The following is a 20,631-nucleotide window of genomic DNA, read 5'->3' on the forward strand; positions in this document are numbered from 1 at the left end:
GTTATCCAAGGATACAGAACCTCAATAGTAAGACCTGAGACATGTTTGTTTCCATCTTGCAGAAACAATGCTACCTAGAGAGAAGCATCCTTACCAGTCCAAGGCAGTCATCACTTCCAGCTGCTAGAGTCGAAGTCCATACACCCACACACAGAACTACCAGGATGCAAAAGTACACTGACACTGAAGAATTAAGGCAGCTAAATATTGTGGATCCTTCTGCACAGCCAACTAGAAACTTTGCATATATCCTCAAACCAGTACGCGTGCAACCAACTGAACCCGCATCACCCAACCTTAAATCTCAGTTCATAAATGTACAACTACTCCCCCAGTCTATTTCAAATACTGGCCAACATCACAGGAAGTCAATTTATTCAAAAGGCAAGTAGCAGTAAAATCATGATTCTTTTGAACATGAAAACACTCTGCTAGAACAGCAAACGGCAGGAGTATTAGAGATGCACATGTCCATTACCTGGACAAAAATCTTCCAGAGCCTGTGCGGACACCTCCATGTGCAACCCACTTTGGGGAACTGCTTAAGTAGAGGGTTGGACTGGATGACCTCTAGAGGCCCCTTCCAACCCCTACAATTCCATGCTCACTGTGTAAGCCAACACAGAATTCTGAAGACTGCCTTAGTGGGACCGCTTGAACACAAGAAATTGTTCAAATTTCATACCTATAAAATTCGGCTCAGTAGTACAGCACTCCTAAACAAACTGACCACAGAATCACTCAATTGCTGTAGGTGCTTTCCCTTTGCATGCAGAGATGTTTCCCTTGTTATTAAGCTTTAGCCACCTTATATAAGTATTTTATGCAATTCTTTCCAAAATTGATGATAGAAGTTACAAGGTAGATTTTAGCATAGCATAGAAACAGCACAAAGTCACAAAAAGACATCTTGAAAGAGAAACCAAGAAAAAAAAGTGTAATCCACAGACAACAAATCGCATACTGAAACTTCCCTGTATCCGAATTCTGATGTAGGTATTTTGGTTTTCTTAATTCAATGCTTCTCAAGCCACATAGGTCATGTGTTCAGGCTTACTCTAATCCTGCATCTAGGTTAAAAAGTCTTGTAAGTTGGCTTTAAACAATTCTAGATTGTTTTCAACATATTTCAAATATGGAATTTCCTGCCAGAATCTGTACATGGTCATCTGCTTTTGTAATCACTGGTTTGAGGTTTTGCATAGTAAGAAAAAACACCAAATTTCCTTTCTTTGAAAACAATGCTTTTGCTATTTTTTTATGTTACAATTTAAAACTACCAATCTGGGGCTTTATGTGGCATGAGGATTCCAATCCATCAGACTTGTGCTGATCTGAATGTTCAAGAGAGAAGTAACATTGCACAAGACTACAAACATGCAGAGCACTGAACTATTTGCCATGACTATGTGACAATGTGCTTCTCCAGATGATGAAGACTTTGAGTAGGTCCACATTATTATCATTTAGATCTCAAAAAAAAAAAACAAAAAAAAACAGACCAAGACATGAAATATATTTTATTTTATTAAACCTCTGATCTTGTTCAGTTTTCGTATCAGATGTCCCAATCCAGTACGTGCTGATATGCTGTCTCATTTTTTGTTTTGTTTTTTTCCAGGACCCAGACAACTGGAAATAGAACATTAAAGAGCTTTTTAAAAAGTTTTACCTAGCAATGCAAACATGACATTCAAAAGCTTCGGACATAAAACAAGTTCATCTATCTGGTAGTTTTTATACAAAACAAGAATTAATAGCACTAAAAAATCTGCCCAACTTGTTCAGACAAGATTACTTGAAAATGAGTAAATGCTCAAAACTGTATAATAAAGAGAGAAGTTGTTCTATTTCTTACAGAACTCTGAGCAACACTGGCAATCACTTTTTCTGCAGCCTGTAAGCACCTGATATCTGCCTGCTGATATTAAGATTTAGTTTATGAAATTCACTTCATCAGCATCCTGTCTCAAGCTCTGGAAGGCACACAGTTATCTTAAATGCAACTCAGCCTGTCTCATCCTAAACAAGTTATTTATTTGGACCACATCTGAAATGCATCAGATTCCTCTAGCAGTTAGAATTCTTAAACACCAAATCCTTGCGCTCAATGCCAGTAACAAATTTACATTAACAATTATTTATCACTGGTTATCTGACTTTTGTTTACAAGCATTTACATAACTACGCAGAAGACCCTAAAACATGTGAAATGCTACCCTTTTTTTTCTTTTCTTAGTATTACTTTATTTAGAGAGAAAAAAATAAAAGGAAAGCCAGTGTATAACCAGGAGGAGCCTTAGTCCAAGGAAGTTTCCTCTGTAATAACTGGAAATTGCTCTTTCACCCCAGGCCAGTTGGCTTTCAATTCTCAATTATCATCCAAACTAACATTCATGCTATAGAAATACCACATTCAGTTAGATGTTTAGACCAACAGCAACATAAAACAACGTTATTAAGAGACGTGAAGTTGCTGCCAAGAAATCTAAGTTTCAGGATATAAAGAAGCTTTATACGACTGCATCCCTGCAGTGAACATGGTAAACCACTGAGGCTCTGCTGAAATAGACTTTATCTAGCCCTCAGTTCAAGTCACAATCTCCAGACACTTGCTTCTCACACACGCTATCTCACATCCCCACTGTTCCCAGCTCCCATATTCTGTATGTCATAGACTTCAAGATGCAAAGGTGCCATGCTTGTCCTCAGAAAGAACTGAACACACCTGACAGCCACAGCACGTTAACGTACAACATAATGCCAATCCACATAGGACACCAACCTATTAGTTTTACTCATCTGCCTGCTGTACTGTTCCTTTCTCGGAGACGTAGATACCGTCCAAGAATTTCCTGATATCTTTATTCTTGACTGTAGTGGCTTGCTGGATCAAGGCAGCTATGAACAAAGCAAAACCATTAGCATAAGAGATCCAAAAACAGTATCTCTAGTATTTTAACTAATAAAACCAACACTTGGAGGAGGGAATTATCAACTTGAAATCACGTCAGTTTTAAAGAAAGAAGTATGCATTTCACTCAGTGCTTCTTGGCAATGAGGCATAAGGCAGAAACATCTGAGCTGTCCTTTACTTCAGCATCGGAGAAAAAGAACAGAAATTGTTTGCTAAACTGACATCTCCAGATGAACTCGAACATATCATCACATTTTCTCTTGCAGCTACTTCACAAACCTGAATTGGAGACCAATTCAATGTCATTCCCTTCAAGGATCAGCTCATCTTTCTGGGCTTGAGAAACGGCACAGGAAACGCCTACAGGAAAGAAAATGCACAAACTCGTTATGAGTGAAGACAATAAACACATACTAAAGACACAGCATTCAGGTCCCAATTTATGGATGAAGGCTCTTCTGGGCTCCATTAAAAAAAAAAAAAAGGCGGCCAGCAGGGAGAGAGAGGTGATTGTCCCCCTCTATTTGGCTCTTGTGAGGCCCCATCTGCAGCACTGTGCCCAGGCCTGGAGCCCCCAGTACAGGAAGGATGTGGAGCTCTTGGAGCGGGTCCAGAGGAGGGCCACTAAGATGATCAGAGGGCTGGAGCACCTCTGCTATGAAGAAAGGTTGAGGGAACCAGGCTTGTTTAGCCTGGAGAAGGCTCCAGGGAGACCTCATTGTGGCCTTCCAGTACTTGAAGGGAGCGTATAAACAGGAGGGAGAACGGCTGTTTACATGGGTGGATAGTGACAGGACAAGGGGGAATGGTTTTAAACTGAGACAGGGCAGGTTTAGGTTGGATATTAGGAGGAAGTTTTTCACACACTGGAACAGGTTGCTCAAGGAGGTTGTGGGTGCCCCATCCCTGGAGGCATTCAAGGCCAGGCTGGATGTGGCTCTGGGCAGCCTGGTCTGGTGGTTGGTGACCCTGCACATAGCAGGGGGTTGAAACTGGATGATCACTGTGGTCCTTTTCAACCCAGGCCATTCTATAATTCTATGGTTCTTACTCTAGACAAAAAATGAGCTTCTATGACTTAAAATGGTCCTCCCACAACTCTTCCAAGATTGTCCTCTCCCAACAGTTTCAGCACACAAAGATTACTTCCTTTCAATCCAGAGCATGACTTGCACATTACTGCACTACAGCATTAATCACCAACACAGCACATAAGTTGGAGAATCTGCCAGCATGACTGTCAGCTAGGTGGTGCCAGTTTCTACATTCTTATGTTTGTGAAGACAAAACCAGACACAGACCAAGTCACTGAAAAAAAAATCCTATCCTCTGCTATGTTAAGCACCATGTTTACAGAAGAAACAATAAGAACCTTTCTAAGGGACAAGCACTACCACATTCAGAAATCTAACAGGAAACTTTCTTGCACAGAAAGTATAACAAGTGCAATTCTATAGTATGATCTATAGTTAATAGGTGGTAAACTAACACTTCACTAACACCTATCTTTGAAGTAAATGCTGATTTAAAAAAAAAAAAAAAAAAAAATGAAGTACAGTAGTCAAGCCCACCTTTAACACCACACTGTAAATCAAAGTCAAAGCCCCTGTACCAACTCCACGCTGCATCTACCAGGGAGTTCTGAGCAGTCTGATGCTTTATCTAAACACATCCTGAAATACCATCTGTTACACACACACACACAGCAGTGGAAGTATAAAAAAAAATCTGGACATCTCAAAATAATTGCGTTTCTCAAGTGTTACATTTTTCTCTTCACAGTTTTTATAAAAATTTCAATGATTGGTTCAATTGTCCTGGTGCCTGCTGACTTCCCATCTACTCAAGATCTCCAGTGCGTTAGGAAGTTAGGAAGGGGATCTGAGATGCCATGACACAGCTACTTGAGGCAGGATCACAGTTACATCTGGTGAGGTATCAGGTGCCTTGTACCCCAGCATGGTTTGGTTGTAGTTCTTTGACCAATCACTGGCTGTTGTTGAGAGGTTTGGGACATTTTGAGGAGCTAGCTCTACCACACTTGGATGATGAAGTGTGCCTGCATATTCCAAAAACTTTCCCATTTTCTGCTTGATACTTTGAGCAGCAGTTTGAAAATGAGGGATTACTCAAGAACAGAGACAGTGCCAAGGTCCCATCCACACACTGCTCCAGATACTACAGGATCATACAATACATAATCATTTGGGCTCAACTCTGCCAGGCACAAAACTGGCTGGACCGAGGTTCAGTCTGGATATTAGAAAACTTCTTCTCAGAAAGGGCGATGAGGCATTGTAACAGAATGTCCAGGAGGTGCTGGAGTCACTGTCCCTGGTGGTGTTTAAGGAAAGGCCAGATGTACTACTTAGGGATATGATCTAGTTGTCAGTATTGATGGTATGTTGGACTAAATGATCTTAGAGATTTTTTCCAACCATAATGATTGTATGATTCCTTCTGGAAGCTTAACAATGTCCTTCCAATGTTCACCTTGTTAGGCTTCTTGCTGAACACAGGTACACAGAGCTGAGGATAAGATGAAAACTGAGACGTGCTCCTGGCTAACTACAGAATTAAAAATACAAATCTACATGCGTGTGAAATCAGATGACTTACAAAGTTTAAAACAAAAACACCAGTCTAAAACTGAGCACCAGAAATGCACACCAACAAACTCTGTGAAGACCAAACAACAACGAAATTACACGCTAGGATCCTTTTAACTTCTACTGCAACAACGAGCTTCAAGTTTTCCCATTACTAAGGATAAACTGCAAAGCTGTTATTAACCACAGCAGTAAATGTATTGCAAGGTCACATAAATTCAGACAGACTGAGAAATGCTCCTTCCAGTAATCTGCTATTTCTTGCTATCAGTGGCACCACCAAAAGGGAACATCTTGGAACCCTATTAGAAAGAGCTGAGTACGATATCCCCAGATGTACTCACCTGGCCTCATGCGCACCCTGCGAATGTACTTCTCTCCCAAAAAGTTCCGGATTTCCACCAGTGAGCCGTTATCCTGGATAACTACATTGATTGGGAAGTGAGCGTACACCGACCTCATCTTATAACGGAAGCCCTAGGATAAAAGGCATCGTTAGGTGCTGAAACCAGGAAATCACAAGTCATCCAGAAGGGAAAACAGATGCACAAAGCTCACTGATTACATTTAAGAACCAAATACACTGAAGATACGGTCCCTGCAAGGACAAGATACTAAGCCCAAGAAACATCCACTGCTTATTGTTCATGCCTTCCTCCCCCTGAATCTGTTTGATGTCCAAACAGAAGAAAAAAAGCTATGCATATGCATAACAACTGACATGCTTAGAAAAGCTCGTTAAAGTCTGTCCACTCTTGCCACAAAGATGCCATCTGAAAACAAAACTTACCAGTGTAACGCCCTTTATCATGTTCTGTACATGGCTGCAAATTGTGCGAACTGTTGCCAGCTCCTTTCTGTTACCCCACCACTTGTCAACACGCAGCTACACAGAAATAAATAACACAACAAACCCGTAAGTTACAGTCCAGTACTAAAAATAAAGCAGCTTTGTGACAAATCAAGAATGAGAAGCCATTAAAATCACAGATATACTTTATTTCCTCAAAAGACTGTCAAAGGCCCACCCAGCTCCAGCCCCATGTGGTGACCCTCATACACACAAGAAGTTTTATTCTTGTCCCATCAGTAACAAACCTGCAGAGAAGCTGGGACAGGCAGCAGGTCTAAAAAGGTTCTGAAACCTTAAGCTGAAGGATGCAACATCCAATACTAAATGCTGAACTAGTTGTTCTGAAGTCAGACTACTACATGCAAGCTATCCATTTTCTCAGTTACAGTGTTAGGATCTAGTGCTTTTCTGATGCAGTAAACGCCCACTAAAAGTTACCAAAATCAGCCATTTTTGCCCTTTTTCTTTTGTTGAAGACCTGTTTACACCACATGAAAATATTACGTACATATTTAGAGAATCAGCCCTCCCAACGTAACTTGACAATTCCAAAAAACTAAATGCACTGAATTACTTTTAGCCAGTTAAAATGCACCAGGCAAAAGAACAGCACACAGTAGGTATCCCCTTCCCAACACTGAGAACTGCAACCACACAGAAAAACAATCAATACCATTCCAAGACACAACAGAACTTCAAGGCTGCCGTGGAGCGGGCCTCAGCATTCCACCAGACCAACTCGTTCCAGGAAACATAAAGGAACTCATTCGCAAAGAAAGCAAAACCAGGAACATTTGCTTGAAGCTCCCAGACTTTTCAAGCCTTTGAACAGGCCGCGCTGCCCCCTCCCTCCCCCCTCAGTGGGCACTGAGCGCAGCCCCGCAGCACTCACCTTCCTGCGCTTCTTTCCCAGTAGGGACAGCTCCACGTTAATGTGGTTGAAGTCTCTCCGCAGAGTTCCCCGGGGGCCCTTCACGATGACCGTGCGGCCCTTCAGGGACACGCTGACTGCAAAGTGAGCACAGACAAACGCACGTTACGGCTGCGAGGCCGGCAGCACGACGGGCCTTTCAGGAGAGCACTACGCACCTTGCTCAGGGATGTCCACAGTCTGGTTGCTGAGGATGGTCTTCATTCTGCAAACGACAACCACGACAAGCTGCAGACCGGGAGGGAAAGTCCCTTCTTCTTACACCGCCCTGCTTCTCCTAACCCCCACGTACCCCGCGGCCCGCAGCTACGGGATCTCCCAACCCTCTACCGCCACCGCTACGGCCACCCGGGCCCACACGCAGGCCCGACCCCGGGCCCCAGGCAGGCGGCGGCCTCCGCGCCCTTCCCAGCAGCGGGACCCGGCCGGGCCTAGAGCGGGGAGGGGCGGGAAGGGGCACGTCGGAGAAAGCGCCATCCCGGAGGCTCCCCCGCTAGGGCTGCGCCCAGAGCACCGCGACGGTGCGACTTCAGCCCCGGTCAGCCGCTCGCAGCCCGGCGGGGCGGTGCGGAGCCGGTCCGCCGCGGATGGCATCGGATGCAGCCACCAGCCGCGACTAACCTGGCGGCGAGCGGCGCCGAAAAGAGCGGCGCGTGACGTCATCGCGCTCTTGTAGCCGGCCGCGAGCCGCCGACGTCATCGCGCCGAGGCCGCCGTCCGAGAGGCGAGAGAAGGAGAGCCCCGATGCGCGCGAGCCGGTGCGGGCGGTCGAGCGCCGAGAGCGTCGATCGGGGCGGCGGGGGGCGTCGCCATGTCGCTGCTGCCTGGGGGCTGCCGCGGCGCCGCCGCTACCGCTGCCCGGCGACTGCTGCTGCTATCGGGGCCTCACGCACGGGTGGGTGGGCGCCGTCCTCAGCCGGGGCGTCGCGGCCAGTAGCGCGGTTGCGCGCCTCAGGGCGGGTTAGGAAACGCGCGGCGCAGTGCAGTGCAGTGCGGTGCGGTGTGGTGCGGTGCGGTGCGGTGTGGTGTGCTGCGGGAGGGTCCGGGCTGCGCCGGGCGGAGTGTCGGCAGTGGGTCGGGACGAGCGGCTCTTCACCTCTGCTTAGAGCTGCCCAGGCCGCACCTGAGCGCTGGGTCCGGTTCTGCGTCCCCAGTACGAGAGACACGCAGGGCCATGGAGATACTAAGGGCCTGGAGCTCCCAGAGCTGGGCTGTGCAGTCTGAGGCGGCGTGGGAGAGAGGTCCATCAATGGGCAGAAGTAGCTGAAAGCAGGGCGCGGAGGGCAGAGCCGGGCTCTTCTTGGTGCCGGCAGGGCAAGAGGCAGCGGACCCAAAGCGGAGCACGGGAGGTTCCTTCCGAACGCCAGGAGCGGTTCTGTGGGTGGCGCTCCGTCACGGGCTGCCCAGCTGCGGGCTCTCCTCCTTGCAGGTCTTCAGAAGCATCCCGGCGCGGGCACTGCTCTGGTGACCCTGCTCGAGCTGCGGCTGGGCCCGATCTCAGCCGTGCCGTGCTGCTCTGACTGAGGCCGTGTCCACGGTGAAATAGTACGTTTCTGTGGCTGACTTGACGATGTGCATCTAAACCTCAAAATCCTGTCGGTCTCAAAAGCAAAAAGTAGTCCATGCAGTGATACTTGTATCAAAAACTTTAATTTAGTCTGACGCTGAGATATGTGGGAACTGGTCATTCTTTTTGTCTGTTTTTCATGACTTGAAGTGAAGGAGAGTATAGATGTTTAACATAAATGCCGTTGGGAAGAGACTTGCACGAAGTCTGTTGCAGAGCGTATGGTAAACCACCAAAAGGACTGGCGGTTCTTCAGTATGAAACACTAATTCATTTCTAATTTAGTACATAACACCGTTGCTTTTTTTTAGGTGTCAGAAAGCCATGTGTGTAACCAGTATGGAACATCAAGTTCTTTGACTGAGGAGACAAAAAAAATTCTCCAAAATGGACCAGACTTAGAGGACTTTGTATCAGGAGATTTGGCAGATAAGAGTGCGTGGGCTGAGTACAAAGGCAATTTAAAGCGTCAGAAAGGAGAAAGGTAAATGTAATTTCAAACAGCTGTAGTTGCTTCCATGCAGTTTCTTGCATGTTCAGGTATTAACTGCAGAATGTATACCGTGTCCTTTTATTAAATTCTGTTGTATTGGCTTGCCAGATTGATTTTTGCATGGAAAAAACTCACAGTATTAACTGTGAATATGTAACAAAACTAAGACATGATGATATTTTCTCAACTTGAATGCTTGTGCTGTACCAAGTTATAAACGCACATCAGAGGGTAGCATACTATACTTAAGGGCTGAAAAAAATATTACTGGTATCAAAAAACAAATTAATGCAGAATAAGTTAAAAAATACTTGAAACAAAGTATATTCCCAGTTATACAGTTGATCTCCCTTCTTGCTAGTTGTGTACTTTATGCTGTTGTTAATTGTTGTGTTCTCCACTGTTGTACTATGAAATCCCATCTTTACAGCCTTAAGCCTTCCAGTGACAACAAATTCCTATTTTTGAATACTGGGATGGTAATATGCATAGAAGAGAGAAGCCTGTTATGACTGTGAGTGATATTAATGCTGGCCACTGAGCTGCATCAATGTTCAAGGAACCCTTCCTCACTGGGATGTGTAACAAATTGAAATGGATCTATATAATTAATGGAAACTTACCATGTAAATAATGTATTAATGTTTACATTTGTTTGATTTTTGTTCAGGCTGCGACTTCCTCCATGGCTGAAAACAGAGATTCCCATGGGCAAAAATTACAATAAACTGAAAAATACCTTGAGGAGTTTAAATCTGCACACGGTAAATCTAGTATCAAACCAAGGTTTCCTGTAGAGATGATGATGATTTTTTGTTTGTATGTTTGGTTTTGTGGAGGACAGGTAGACATTATGTCTTGTATGGTCTTAGATGCTGAAATCAAACCCAATGCTGATTTTTCTTTTTAATGTTTTTTTTCTGCTGTGATTTTAAATATTATGACTTAATACTTGCATCATCAAAGAGATGAAAAGATGCCAATTGTAATTATTTTTAATGGAAATGCACACAGTTTCAGGGATATATACACATTTTGCAGGAAAAGGAATTGCAGAAATTTGCATTTGCTTAAATACACCCTCAATCACAGAAACACAGAATGGCCCAGAGGATCATAGATCTCCAACCCCCTGTTGCAGGCGAGGCTGCCAGCCTCCATATCTAATACTAGCCCAGGCTGCCAGGGCCCCATCCAGCCTGGCCTTGAACACCACCAGCTAGGGGGCATCCACAACCTCTCTGGGCAGCCTGTTCCAGGCTCACCACTCTCTTGGTAAAGAACTTCCCCCTGAAAGGTGATAAAAAGTGGTAGGTATGCATGGAGAGCTTTTTTTTCTGTTTGGTTGGTTGGTTTTGGAGGGTTTTTTTGTTTGTTTGTGGTTTTTTTGGGGGGCAAGATGTATCATGGATCTTGTGAATACAGTATCTTGTGAAATGTGTAAATTTAAAATGTTAATGACAATCTGTGCTAACTAATAAGGCAGTTACTCGGCTGAGGAGTTGTTGGCTCTGGGTTTATATATTAGAGGGTAAAGAATGGAAATGGATGCCAGGAAACAATTATTTTCTTCCTAGTCATTCTGCCGACTTCTTCCATAACGATGTGTAACTCTGTTTAATCTCATTTATCACAGATGGAATTAGGATTATTTGTAGGCTAGTACTGAAATACAGTACTTTCCTGTCTGTTTAACTTCAGGTATGTGAGGAAGCACGTTGTCCCAACATTGGGGAATGCTGGGGAGGTGGTGAATATGCTACAGCTACAGCTACTATTATGGTAAGCCATTAACAATTTTTCATGTATTTTATAAATGTTTGAGGCACTTGTAGCACATTGTTGGATATGTGGCAACCTCTGCTGAAGTGGTGTGGGTTTGTTACATGAAATGTACAGGAAATCACTTCCTCACCTTTTTCTTTAGTATTGAGGCGTTCTGATAGGCTGAAACAGCATATGCAGCTGTTTCTTGGCTGAGCAATAGTGATGTGCAAAATGTAAATGTAGGAATGCCCTTCTTGTTTCAGCTGATGGGTGACACGTGCACTAGAGGCTGCAGATTTTGTTCAGTAAAGACAGCAAAAAATCCACCTCCACTGGATCCCGAGGAGCCTTATAACACAGCAAAAGCTATTGCTGAGTGGGGCTTGGACTACGTTGTATTGACATCGGTGGACAGAGACGGTTAGTATGCTGTCACTGATGTCTTCCAGTGTGGGCTCAATTGTGCAATTTGCACAACTGTGCAAATCAGTGCAAGTGTTGAGAATTCTTCTTTGAAATGAGTCAACTGTGCCGAACCTTTGGAAAGTGCCTACATACTCCTAGTATCTCTCTATACCTGGTAAAATACAATAGAAGTTACACTCAGAGGATCATCTTTTCCAACCTAAATTATTCTGTGATCGAGTCCAACCATCCAGCTAACCCTGCTGCTAAGCCATGTCCCTAAGTGCCACATCCACACGTGTGGATGGTGATGGACTCCACCCCTTCCCCTGGGCAGCCCGTTCCAATGCCTAACCACCCTTTCCACAAAGATATTTTCCTGAGGCTCAATTTCAGCCTCCCCTGGCGCAGCTTGATGCCGATGCCTCACGCCCGACACCTTCTCTAGCCTCCTTTCAGATAGCTGTACATAGCAATGAGGTCTTAACGTTAAAAATATACAATAATTAATAAAATATTGTAAGAACCTTTTTCTTTTTTCAAGGTACACGCACTATAGTCTACTTGATCAGAAAAACAATCACACTCATATGCTATGCTATTGCAGAACTTGTTTTCAAAAGCTACACCTGAAATAAATTATACTTAATAGTATTGAAAGTTGCTTTTTGTTCTGTGGTTGTAGTAGCTCTTTTGTGGTGACATCATGTGCATGAGAAAAACAATTGTAAGGACTCTTCAATATACTTTAGGTGAAAATCCTATAGCTTCAAAGTGGTTTACATGAAAAGAGCAATAATGCTTAGTTGGATGTTTCAGTTTTTTTGTAGGACGGCTTCTCAGATCAATAGTTAAAGTTTAAATAGTTAAAGTCATTTTGTTCTTAGGCTGACAGTGAACCCACAAAAACAAGTGAATATGATTATATTTAATCTGTGTGCAGAGTGAGGCTTGGTAGAATATCTGTTGCAAACCTTTGGCATAAGCAGTAAAATAAGATGAGTTTTATCTTTGACTAAGAGCTCCTTTATGAGTTCAGATTTAATTGTGACTCTGCTTTTTTTTTTTTTTTTGTCTCTAATAAGTAAATGCATTTCTTGAGCAGAAAGGTTAACTGAATAATTGGAATACTTGTAGATATGCCTGATGGTGGAGCAGAACACTTTGCAAAGACGGTCTCCCATCTGAAAGAAAGGTACGTTAATAATGTATTACTGTTATTAGTAAAAAACTTTCTTGTTGTATCTTAGTTTCAGCTGGGACGGAATTGTTTTCTTCAGAGGGTCTGATATGATGCTATATTTTGGTTCTAGGAGAAAAATTATAACACAGTGATGTTTATAGTTGCCTGCTATCTATCTATCTATCTATTTATGTATTTATTTATTTAGCCTGTAACGTCTTTCAGAGCCAAAGCCATTTGCAGCAAAGGGCCCCAAGGAGCTGGGAGGGAACAGAATTAGGACAGCTGACATAAACTGGCCACAGGGACATTCTGTGCTATTTGACATCACACAGAAGGAGTTTTGGAGGCGTGGGAGTTCATCTCACTCTCTTTTGCTACTTGGTGGGCTGGCTGGGCATTGGTCAGGGGGTGGTAAGCAATTGCTTGTGCATCACTTGCTATGTTTGTCATAATTATTATCCTTTTCTTTATCTTAGTAAATAGTTTTATCTCAACCCACAGGTTCCACTTTGTTTCTTTTTGATTCTTTCCCCCATCCCACTGGGAAGGGGGGAGTAACCAAACAACTGCGTGATGCTGAGCCACCTGCCAGCTTAAATCACAACACGTGCTATGGCATGTAGGTCAGAATTGCCTTTAGCTGGATTCTGTGAGAGGCCATACAAATAGAAAAGTGTGCCTTCAGCTTGTTTATGTGCCCTTTTTCCCCCCATTATTCATATTTCTGGTACAATAGTCCCAGAATATTTTGAATTGGAATGCACTTCCAATTTAGCACAGGCTTATTTAAAGTTAAGCACTGGATTATTTCTTTGACCATGTGTCAGGTCAGAAATACATCTTCTCTGTATTTCAGAGCTGTAATAGTAAAATAGTATTTAAAACTTCATGCAGTAACCTGTGACTGACAGAAAAATATTACATATAGACAGACTGCAAAGAAATGGGGGGTTTTGTATTTGACTTTCATTCTATTTCAGCTCACATCAGTAAAATCAGGAATTAAACACATTATGTTTTGTTTGAACAGTGATATTACAAAAAAGCAATAGTGTCAGTACTTGCAGAAATCTGTTGTTTTAGCCATATATCCCCAATTAACTTCGCTCTGCTTATGAGCGCATCGTTGGTTTGGTTGTTTGGGTTTTGTTATATTGAACGTTTACCAACAGTGATAAAAATCCCACGGATGTGTTCATTTCCAGTTTCTTTTTCTCAGGAACTCAAAAATAGTTGTGGAATGCCTTACCCCTGATTTCCGAGGGGACCTTAAGGCTGTGGAGAAGGTAGCACTGTCAGGGCTGGACGTGTATGCCCACAACGTGGAGACCGTTCCGGAATTACAGAGGTAAGCAAGAACAGCGTGTGTAAATGGAAGCAGAATACAGTACAATAGGAGAAGGGATTTTGTGAAAGGAATTCTCTGTGACTGGGAGCCAGAGCCATTTATTTAAACCTGCTTTCAGCACGCAGCTCTCGGTCCCGATCCCACTCAGAGGCGGCACCACCGCTCCCTTTTCCTCCTGAGATGACCACACGCCTCTCGCTTTGTCCTAAAAAAGGACGAACAAAAGAACCGAAACATTCGCTGCGAACGGAGCATAGCTGAATCCCATTGTGTCGGGTTCTCTTCTTGAGAGCTAGGTTTTGTTTCGCAGCTTTGTAGTACTTTGAACTATCTGCGGCTTACACACAGCTTGCCCTGCGGCAGAAAAGGCGCAGGCTGGCCGGGCGCTGTTCCATCCCGCTGCTCCCGGCACTCTGTAGCCTGTTGGTTTTCCGCAGTTCTGCGGGTGCGTCGCGCTCGCGATCTGACAGTACTCTGCCACGAGAAAAAGGAACGCTTCCCTGCTGGCAAGGACGTTCTGTACAGCTCCGCCCGCAGCCACGCGGCGTGCTGCCGCTTCGCGTCGCGCCGGCCTTCCCCCGCCCGTCGCCTTCCACTCGGGCGGCCGGCCGCCTCAGGACTGGGGAGGCGGGCGGGGAGCTCCGAAATGGCGCGGGGCCGCGGTTCCCAGCCTGCCTCGCGCGGCGCCGCCCTGCCCGCCGCCCGCCCGCAGAGGGCGCCCGCGCCGCGCCGCGCCCGGGCCTCGGGGCCGACAGGCGGCCCCGAACGGCGAGCCGTGGTTTGGGCTTCGCGGGATGTAACAGAATGTAACTGTCGTGGCGTCTTTAACTCGCCGATGTTCTCCCCGTCGTGCTGAAAACCTCAAAGGAAAATCCGCGATCCCCGAGCCAACTTCGAGCAGTCCGTCCGTGTGCTGAAGCACGCCAAGGAGGTGCAGCCCCGTGTCATTTCCAAGACATCCCTCATGCTGGGGCTGGGTGAGACAGATGAACAGGTGTTTTCAACGATGAAGTGTGAGTTTTCTTGTTTTCTTTGCTATTCTTTCCTAAGAAGAGAAAAGTTCCCAGTGGATAGTGCACACAGGCATTTTTCATAAGATATTTGTACATCCTACAATGTTTCTCCCATATCCAGCTGAAGGATTGTCTACCTGTACTTTATCCCTTGCATAATAACCATATATTTAGAAGGCAGTGGTGCAGCCTTGTTTTTCTGCAGCTGTGATGTATCAGTTCCTGCCCAGCATTTCATACAGAAGTGTGAAGTTCAGCCTCAGGGCTGTTTGCATGTCATGGATGTCTTTGGAGCCATCCAGTTACTCTACTCTCATTCCTCTCCCTTTCTCTATGTAGGAGCTGAAGAACATGTAAATGTGCTGCTATTAAACCCATTTATCAGTCTAATCAGGTTTCAAGGTAACAGTGAGTGCAAAGTGCTGTAAACAAAACATCTTTTTATTTGACTTGGGGGCAAGTAGTTCACATAGCCAGGAAATACACAGAGGTATTCATTCAAAATCTGATCCCTCACACCTGATCACCACAGCAAGCATCGCCCTGCAAGCTAGCTGACTGCTGGGTGCCTGGGTTACTTCTGTAAGCAGACAACCTGAACTCATTTGTTGCATATTGATTCTAGTAAATATCCATCTTGCAAGTTTTTGCAGGCATTAAAGCTAACATTTACCCTTCAGTGTGTAAAGCTGGGTAAAGGTGTTGGCAAATTTATTTCTCTTCAGAAAAGTACTGGTAACTTCAGCATGAAGGCTTTGAACCAGTGGAGAAGTGCTAAGTGCATGTGTCCATTTTCCCTCAGAGGAGGGCTTTGACCTAAAGATGCAGTGAAAAGCAGCAAAACAAAAAAGAGCATGTTGTCTCTGCAGTGAGACAAGTGACTGCAGTGCAGTGGTATTCTCTCCAGCTCTGAACTAGAGAGATCGTGCAGCAGCTTGGATCTCAGAACGAGGTGCATTGCTGCTGCTTGTGGAGGTTGCAGGCTCTGTTCAGGGAAAGCAGAACGTACCCCCTGCAGGGTGCTGTGGTTCAGCCTTGCGCGTGGGGTGTTAGCCACTTGCTGACAATCCCTTGTGGTGCTTTTGCCACTAACAAGGACATTTATTTTTGCAGTGTTGCGTGAAGCAGGTGTGGATTGTTTGACTCTGGGACAATACATGCAACCAACAAAACGTCACCTAAAGGTAATTTCATTTACAGACAGAATTATGGTCTGGACCTTGCAGTAAAGTTTTTTCTTTCTAAAACGAGGCTTGATTTGCATCCTTCCCTTAACTGTGGATGTTGGGAAATATTTCCTTCTTTGTCTAACTTTATTCCCATCTGTTATGGACTCCTTGCTAGAAATGGCCCCAGCTACAATCATTCCATCCTCTGCAGACTTTCCATTGTTACTAATAGCTGGGCAGACAGCTGGAGCTGAGGAATGATTCTGCAAAACAAGAGTCTCCCTGCATGCCTCAAACAGAATGGCTCAAGTCAGCTCTTCTTCGCTGACTGGTAGGCTGGCCCTTAATGGTGCCACTTCAGCTGCAGAAATTACCATTTATTTCTTCTGTAACCTGTCCAGAGCTTGAGTCTCTGTACTGTTACTCTGTTTCACTGAAATAATTTGCTAACAAAGAGATTTGTAGGACTACTATGTTGTTTGTTTGTTTGTTTTTACTAACTTGGACAAAAAGGTTTGTGCAAAAGGACTGTTTGAAAACAGAGCTAAGAACATGATGAAGCAACAATTTTGCAGCTATATCTGTTTTGGAATGTAACTTTTTGAATTGAGATTTAATTGTGCCGTGTTGCCACATGCTGTCTATATTTTATTTCCTTTACATTAAGGGCTGATCAGAATGAATTCTTTTCACTCAGGTTGAGGAGTATGTAACACCTGAAAAATTCAAATACTGGGAAAAAGTAGGAAATGATCTTGGATTCCATTACACAGCTAGCGGGCCTCTAGTGCGTTCCTCCTATAAAGCAGGTACATTACTAAGCAGTGTTAAATTATTTAGGATGTAATGTTTTATGTAATCAAGCTAAAACTGTGAGGTAATAGGCAACAAAGCTCACCTTTTCTCAAGAGCAAATTATCTAGTCACGCTTTTTTACTGTTTACATTTACTGTTTTTTGTAGTTCATCTATAGTATGTATCTGTGCAATTGTTGTGTGGCTTGTCACCTTAAATAAGCTGTTTTTTTGGCAAACCAAGCTTGTGCTATACTTAATGCACAGGATTTATATATAGGGTACACAGCCTTCAGTTTTTCCATTACAATCTGCCACTTGAACACTTGAGGCTTTAGTGGAGCCAGTTGTTGCTTGTGATGCAGTTTTGATGCTGAAGGCAGAATTTATTTGCGGTGCCCTAGAAATAATTAGACACACTTAAGGCAGTGATTTTTCTGACAAAGCAGTGTGTTCAGTAGCAGCTGATCTTAGTGGCACTGCCATGTAGGTGCAACATTCTGCTTTTTCCTAAGGAGAGAGCACAGAAGGATGGTTTGGGGCACCTTGCTTCTCAGGCTATTTGAAGCAGGATTTATAGAGGGTTTCATTACAAGTTGCTGCTACTTCATAAAATAGGAATTAATTTTTAATTAAATCAATTCACCTCGACCTGGTTGAGAACACAAAGCAGCAGAGCTTTTTCATAACACTGAACATGAAGAAAATTCAGATTTTGAGGGGATGGATGGTATTGCTTGTTGAGTTATGGATTTGTCTTTTTACACATCCTGGCTGTACTGAAAATGCAGCTGTGTAGAACTGACTAGCTATAGAATATTGGTAAGCCCTAATACAGAATGCAATAGGAATGCACGTTGTTTCGCTTCATGTCCTGGAAACACCTACAAATGACTTCTGGTGCTTTTTTGCCTTTTGATTAGGTGAATTCTTCTTGAAGAACTTGGTGGAAAAAAGAAAGACGAAAGTCTTCTGAAAATGAGAGTGAGCCTATTTAAAGCAGCCAGTTCTAAGGATCCTTTTTCAGCACATAATTATACCCAGTTCCAGAAATACAGAAGGCCAGATGGCGGAGGCACGAAAACTTACTATCTTTCCAGAACATTTTACTCTTACCAAAACACTGTTATTGTACCTAACTCCTGGCAGTGCTACAACTATGTAGTCCTTCCAGCATTAAGCAGTAAGTCAGAAGACAGAATTGATTTTGAAAGAGCAAAGTGATTGAGGTAAGCTGAAAAATAATCAGAGGTTTAAGTAAAGATTTGATGCTACCATCAATGTTGCTGCAATTAGATACTGCTTAAGATGCCAATAATAGGTATTTTGAAAGGCAGTGAGATCTTGCTGTGTCTTACCATTACTATGTAACACAAGCTTGCAGGGACTGTGGGAAATAAAGGATTTACAAAACAGCATACATGACAAAGGACCACATTAGGATTATTTTGAACCACACCAGAGAAGTACTGTTAATTCAAGACATTGTCTTTTGCCTGCATCTTAAGAAAATTAACTGTGCCATTCTGAGAGCTAATGCTTTGCAGGTATCTCAAAGGATGAGTCTCAATTAGGGGATGAGATGAAGAAAACAAGATAGTTAACTTTGTATAGATATCAATTTAAAACACTAGGAAATTGATAGCAGCAAAGAGGGAGCCACCTTTAGCTTGGGTATGTATGTGACTGTAACAAACCCCTCTGCTTTCTCCAGATGCTGCTTCAGCATTGAGTGTCCAGATTTGTGCATATCCTGTACTGTAATTCTGCTCTGTTGTTGCCTGGGGATTAAAGTTCTGTACCCCACCTGAGGGTGTGGAGGTTGCATTCAGTCTGGGTGCCTGCCCCAGGGGATTTGATCTGAGTGTTTACTCTTCTGCATTCAGATTTAACTGCACTGTGGCTGAAATGTAAAGTCTGTTATGTACTGTACTAAGCTCAGGCAGAAATAAAAGTGTGGCATATGGTACAATAGCAACTGTTCATTTCTGTCTTTTCAGTCATGGTCGTCTCTCCTTAATCATTCTCAGCTGTGCGTTCTGAACAGTAGATAAGAGTTTTTAAAACTGGCTGAAGCTTTTATTTTTACAAAGTTGTTGGGAAATATTCCCAGGAATTTGCTGTCTAGTTGTAATAAGCTCTTATTCCAGTAAAGCTGGAGCTGTCTGCAGTACTTACATACACTTTTGTAGTCTATAGACAGCAGAGGGGACCCTCCCACTACTCCATGCTCTGTTAGGATGACAGCTAATTAGCAGGTGGAATCTTGGTATTGTCATAGACAGCGAAAGTCAAACTCTGCCACCAAGACCAGTGTTGCATAATTGATACTTCACAAAATACAGCACTAAGTATAGCAATACTAAGGCATTATGAAGACAAATTAGCTTTAAACTAAACAGGAATATATTTAATTAAATAGTATGACAGTAGTGTAAATTAGGGAGAGATTGTATGTTCTTTATGGCTCAGGCTTAATGCCTGTGCCTTGAAAAGGTGAAAATTTTGAAGTTATCAATAAGTCTGCAAAGGAGTCTGGAACAAGAGCAGGCATGCTGTGGGCCACAGCCACCTCCCTTCAGCTGAAACACCACATAGCAGAGCAGCAGAAGGTTGGCACTACAGCAAGGAGTCTGAATACTGCTCTGCTTCAGCAGGCCAGGTGAGGTGCAGCACTAACCTGATGATACCCACACATGTAAAGACTGCCAGCTTTTATTAGAGGCCCCCCTATAAACAATGGGCTTTGATAGAGCGGGTTTAGGAAGCTATTGTAGCTTTTGCCAAGTTACTGTTTTCAGTATAATCAACACCAGAAAAATGAAGAAAAATTCTGAGCCATACAGCAATTTTAGAACTGCCAAGAGGACACTGTGCAATGATCATCTATGACTTTTTTTTTTTTTTCCTATTGAGACAAATGTTTCTATGAAACAGTCTAACATTATTTCATATGGTAAGTTTTTTTTTTTACTGACTGCTGCTGGGTGGATCAGAAGATGATCTCAGGCTTTACACAACTGTCTGACAGCAGGCCCCCAGTTACACAAGCTCTGTAAGCCATTTTCTAGTCACATGCTTTGTATGGCTTCTAGGAAAGCAGTCATATTTTGGCTGCATAGATGTATTTTTGTTTCATTTCTGAGGGTCTTTGAGGACCTCTGACAATTTGTACAACATAGATGACAAGCTTTAAAGTTCTTTTTCTAGTTGAAAAAACTACTTTTCCAACTATCTTTCATCCCTATTCCCATTTTTTCCCCTATCACTTTATGTTGAAGGCACCAAACACTCCAAGGTTATGGCTATAGATTCAGCACTGATCTCATGACTTCTCTAATCTTGTTTCAGAAGAGATTTCACATTGAATATTTGCAAAGCACTTAATTCTGTCTGCATTTCTTATAGTACCGTACGCCTGCTTTGTCAGTTTCCCTCGCACTCAAGAAAACAGTTCTGGGAATATGATCTCAAGTCAACGTGTTCTTTAAGAGAGCGACCTTTTTAAAGCATCATTATACCAACCAACACCACACAAAGCATAATTAAACACACACAGCCAACTGGAGATATGCTGCA

General features: G+C 43.5%; 2 protein-coding genes across 2 annotated transcripts; one reads left to right on the forward strand and one right to left on the reverse strand.

The window, feature by feature from the left end:
- Window positions 1-1,509: 1,509 nt before the first annotated feature.
- On the reverse strand, window positions 1,510-7,997 carry RPL9 (ribosomal protein L9). Its single transcript, XM_042811794.1, has 8 exons — window positions 7,932-7,997; window positions 7,469-7,515; window positions 7,272-7,387; window positions 6,317-6,412; window positions 5,871-6,003; window positions 3,197-3,277; window positions 2,786-2,901; window positions 1,510-1,632 (listed from the first exon to the last, which is right to left on the reverse strand). The coding sequence occupies exons 2-7, from the start codon at window positions 7,512-7,514 to the stop codon at window positions 2,795-2,797; spliced, it is 579 nt and encodes a 192-aa protein (XP_042667728.1). The 5' UTR covers window position 7,515; window positions 7,932-7,997; the 3' UTR covers window positions 1,510-1,632; window positions 2,786-2,794.
- Window positions 7,998-8,113: 116 nt separating this feature from the next.
- On the forward strand, window positions 8,114-19,030 carry LIAS (lipoic acid synthetase). Its single transcript, XM_042811468.1, has 11 exons — window positions 8,114-8,205; window positions 9,189-9,361; window positions 10,041-10,134; window positions 11,072-11,152; window positions 11,401-11,557; window positions 12,680-12,737; window positions 13,948-14,076; window positions 14,944-15,089; window positions 16,203-16,273; window positions 16,956-17,067; window positions 17,976-19,030. Exons 1-11 carry the CDS (start codon window positions 8,122-8,124, stop codon window positions 18,026-18,028), a joined length of 1,158 nt encoding a protein of 385 aa, XP_042667402.1. The 5' UTR covers window positions 8,114-8,121; the 3' UTR covers window positions 18,029-19,030.
- Window positions 19,031-20,631: the final 1,601 nt, after the last annotated feature.

The sequence above is a fragment of the Centrocercus urophasianus genome, unplaced genomic scaffold (genome assembly GCF_019232065.1).
Source record: "Centrocercus urophasianus isolate 14NV4802_14NV808 unplaced genomic scaffold, USGS_Curo_1.0 seq_13, whole genome shotgun sequence".
NCBI classification, from domain to species: Eukaryota; Metazoa; Chordata; class Aves; order Galliformes; family Phasianidae; genus Centrocercus; species Centrocercus urophasianus.

Coding starts and splice junctions, on each gene's coding strand:
- RPL9 (XM_042811794.1), bottom strand. CDS start 7,514: ATGAAGACCATCCTCAGCAACCAGACTGTGGACATCCCTGAGCAAG. Junction 7,388..7,468: donor TGTGGACATCCCTGAGCAAG/GTGCGTAGTGCT, acceptor CTCACTTTGCAG/TCAGCGTGTCCCTGAAGGGC. Junction 6,004..6,316: donor TGATAAAGGGCGTTACACTG/GTAAGTTTTGTT, acceptor CTTTTATCCTAG/GGCTTCCGTTATAAGATGAG.
- LIAS (XM_042811468.1), top strand. CDS start 8,122: ATGTCGCTGCTGCCTGGGGGCTGCCGCGGCGCCGCCGCTACCGCTGCC. Junction 8,206..9,188: donor TATCGGGGCCTCACGCACGG/GTGGGTGGGCGC, acceptor GCTTTTTTTTAG/GTGTCAGAAAGCCATGTGTG. Junction 17,068..17,975: donor GCGTTCCTCCTATAAAGCAG/GTACATTACTAA, acceptor CCTTTTGATTAG/GTGAATTCTTCTTGAAGAAC.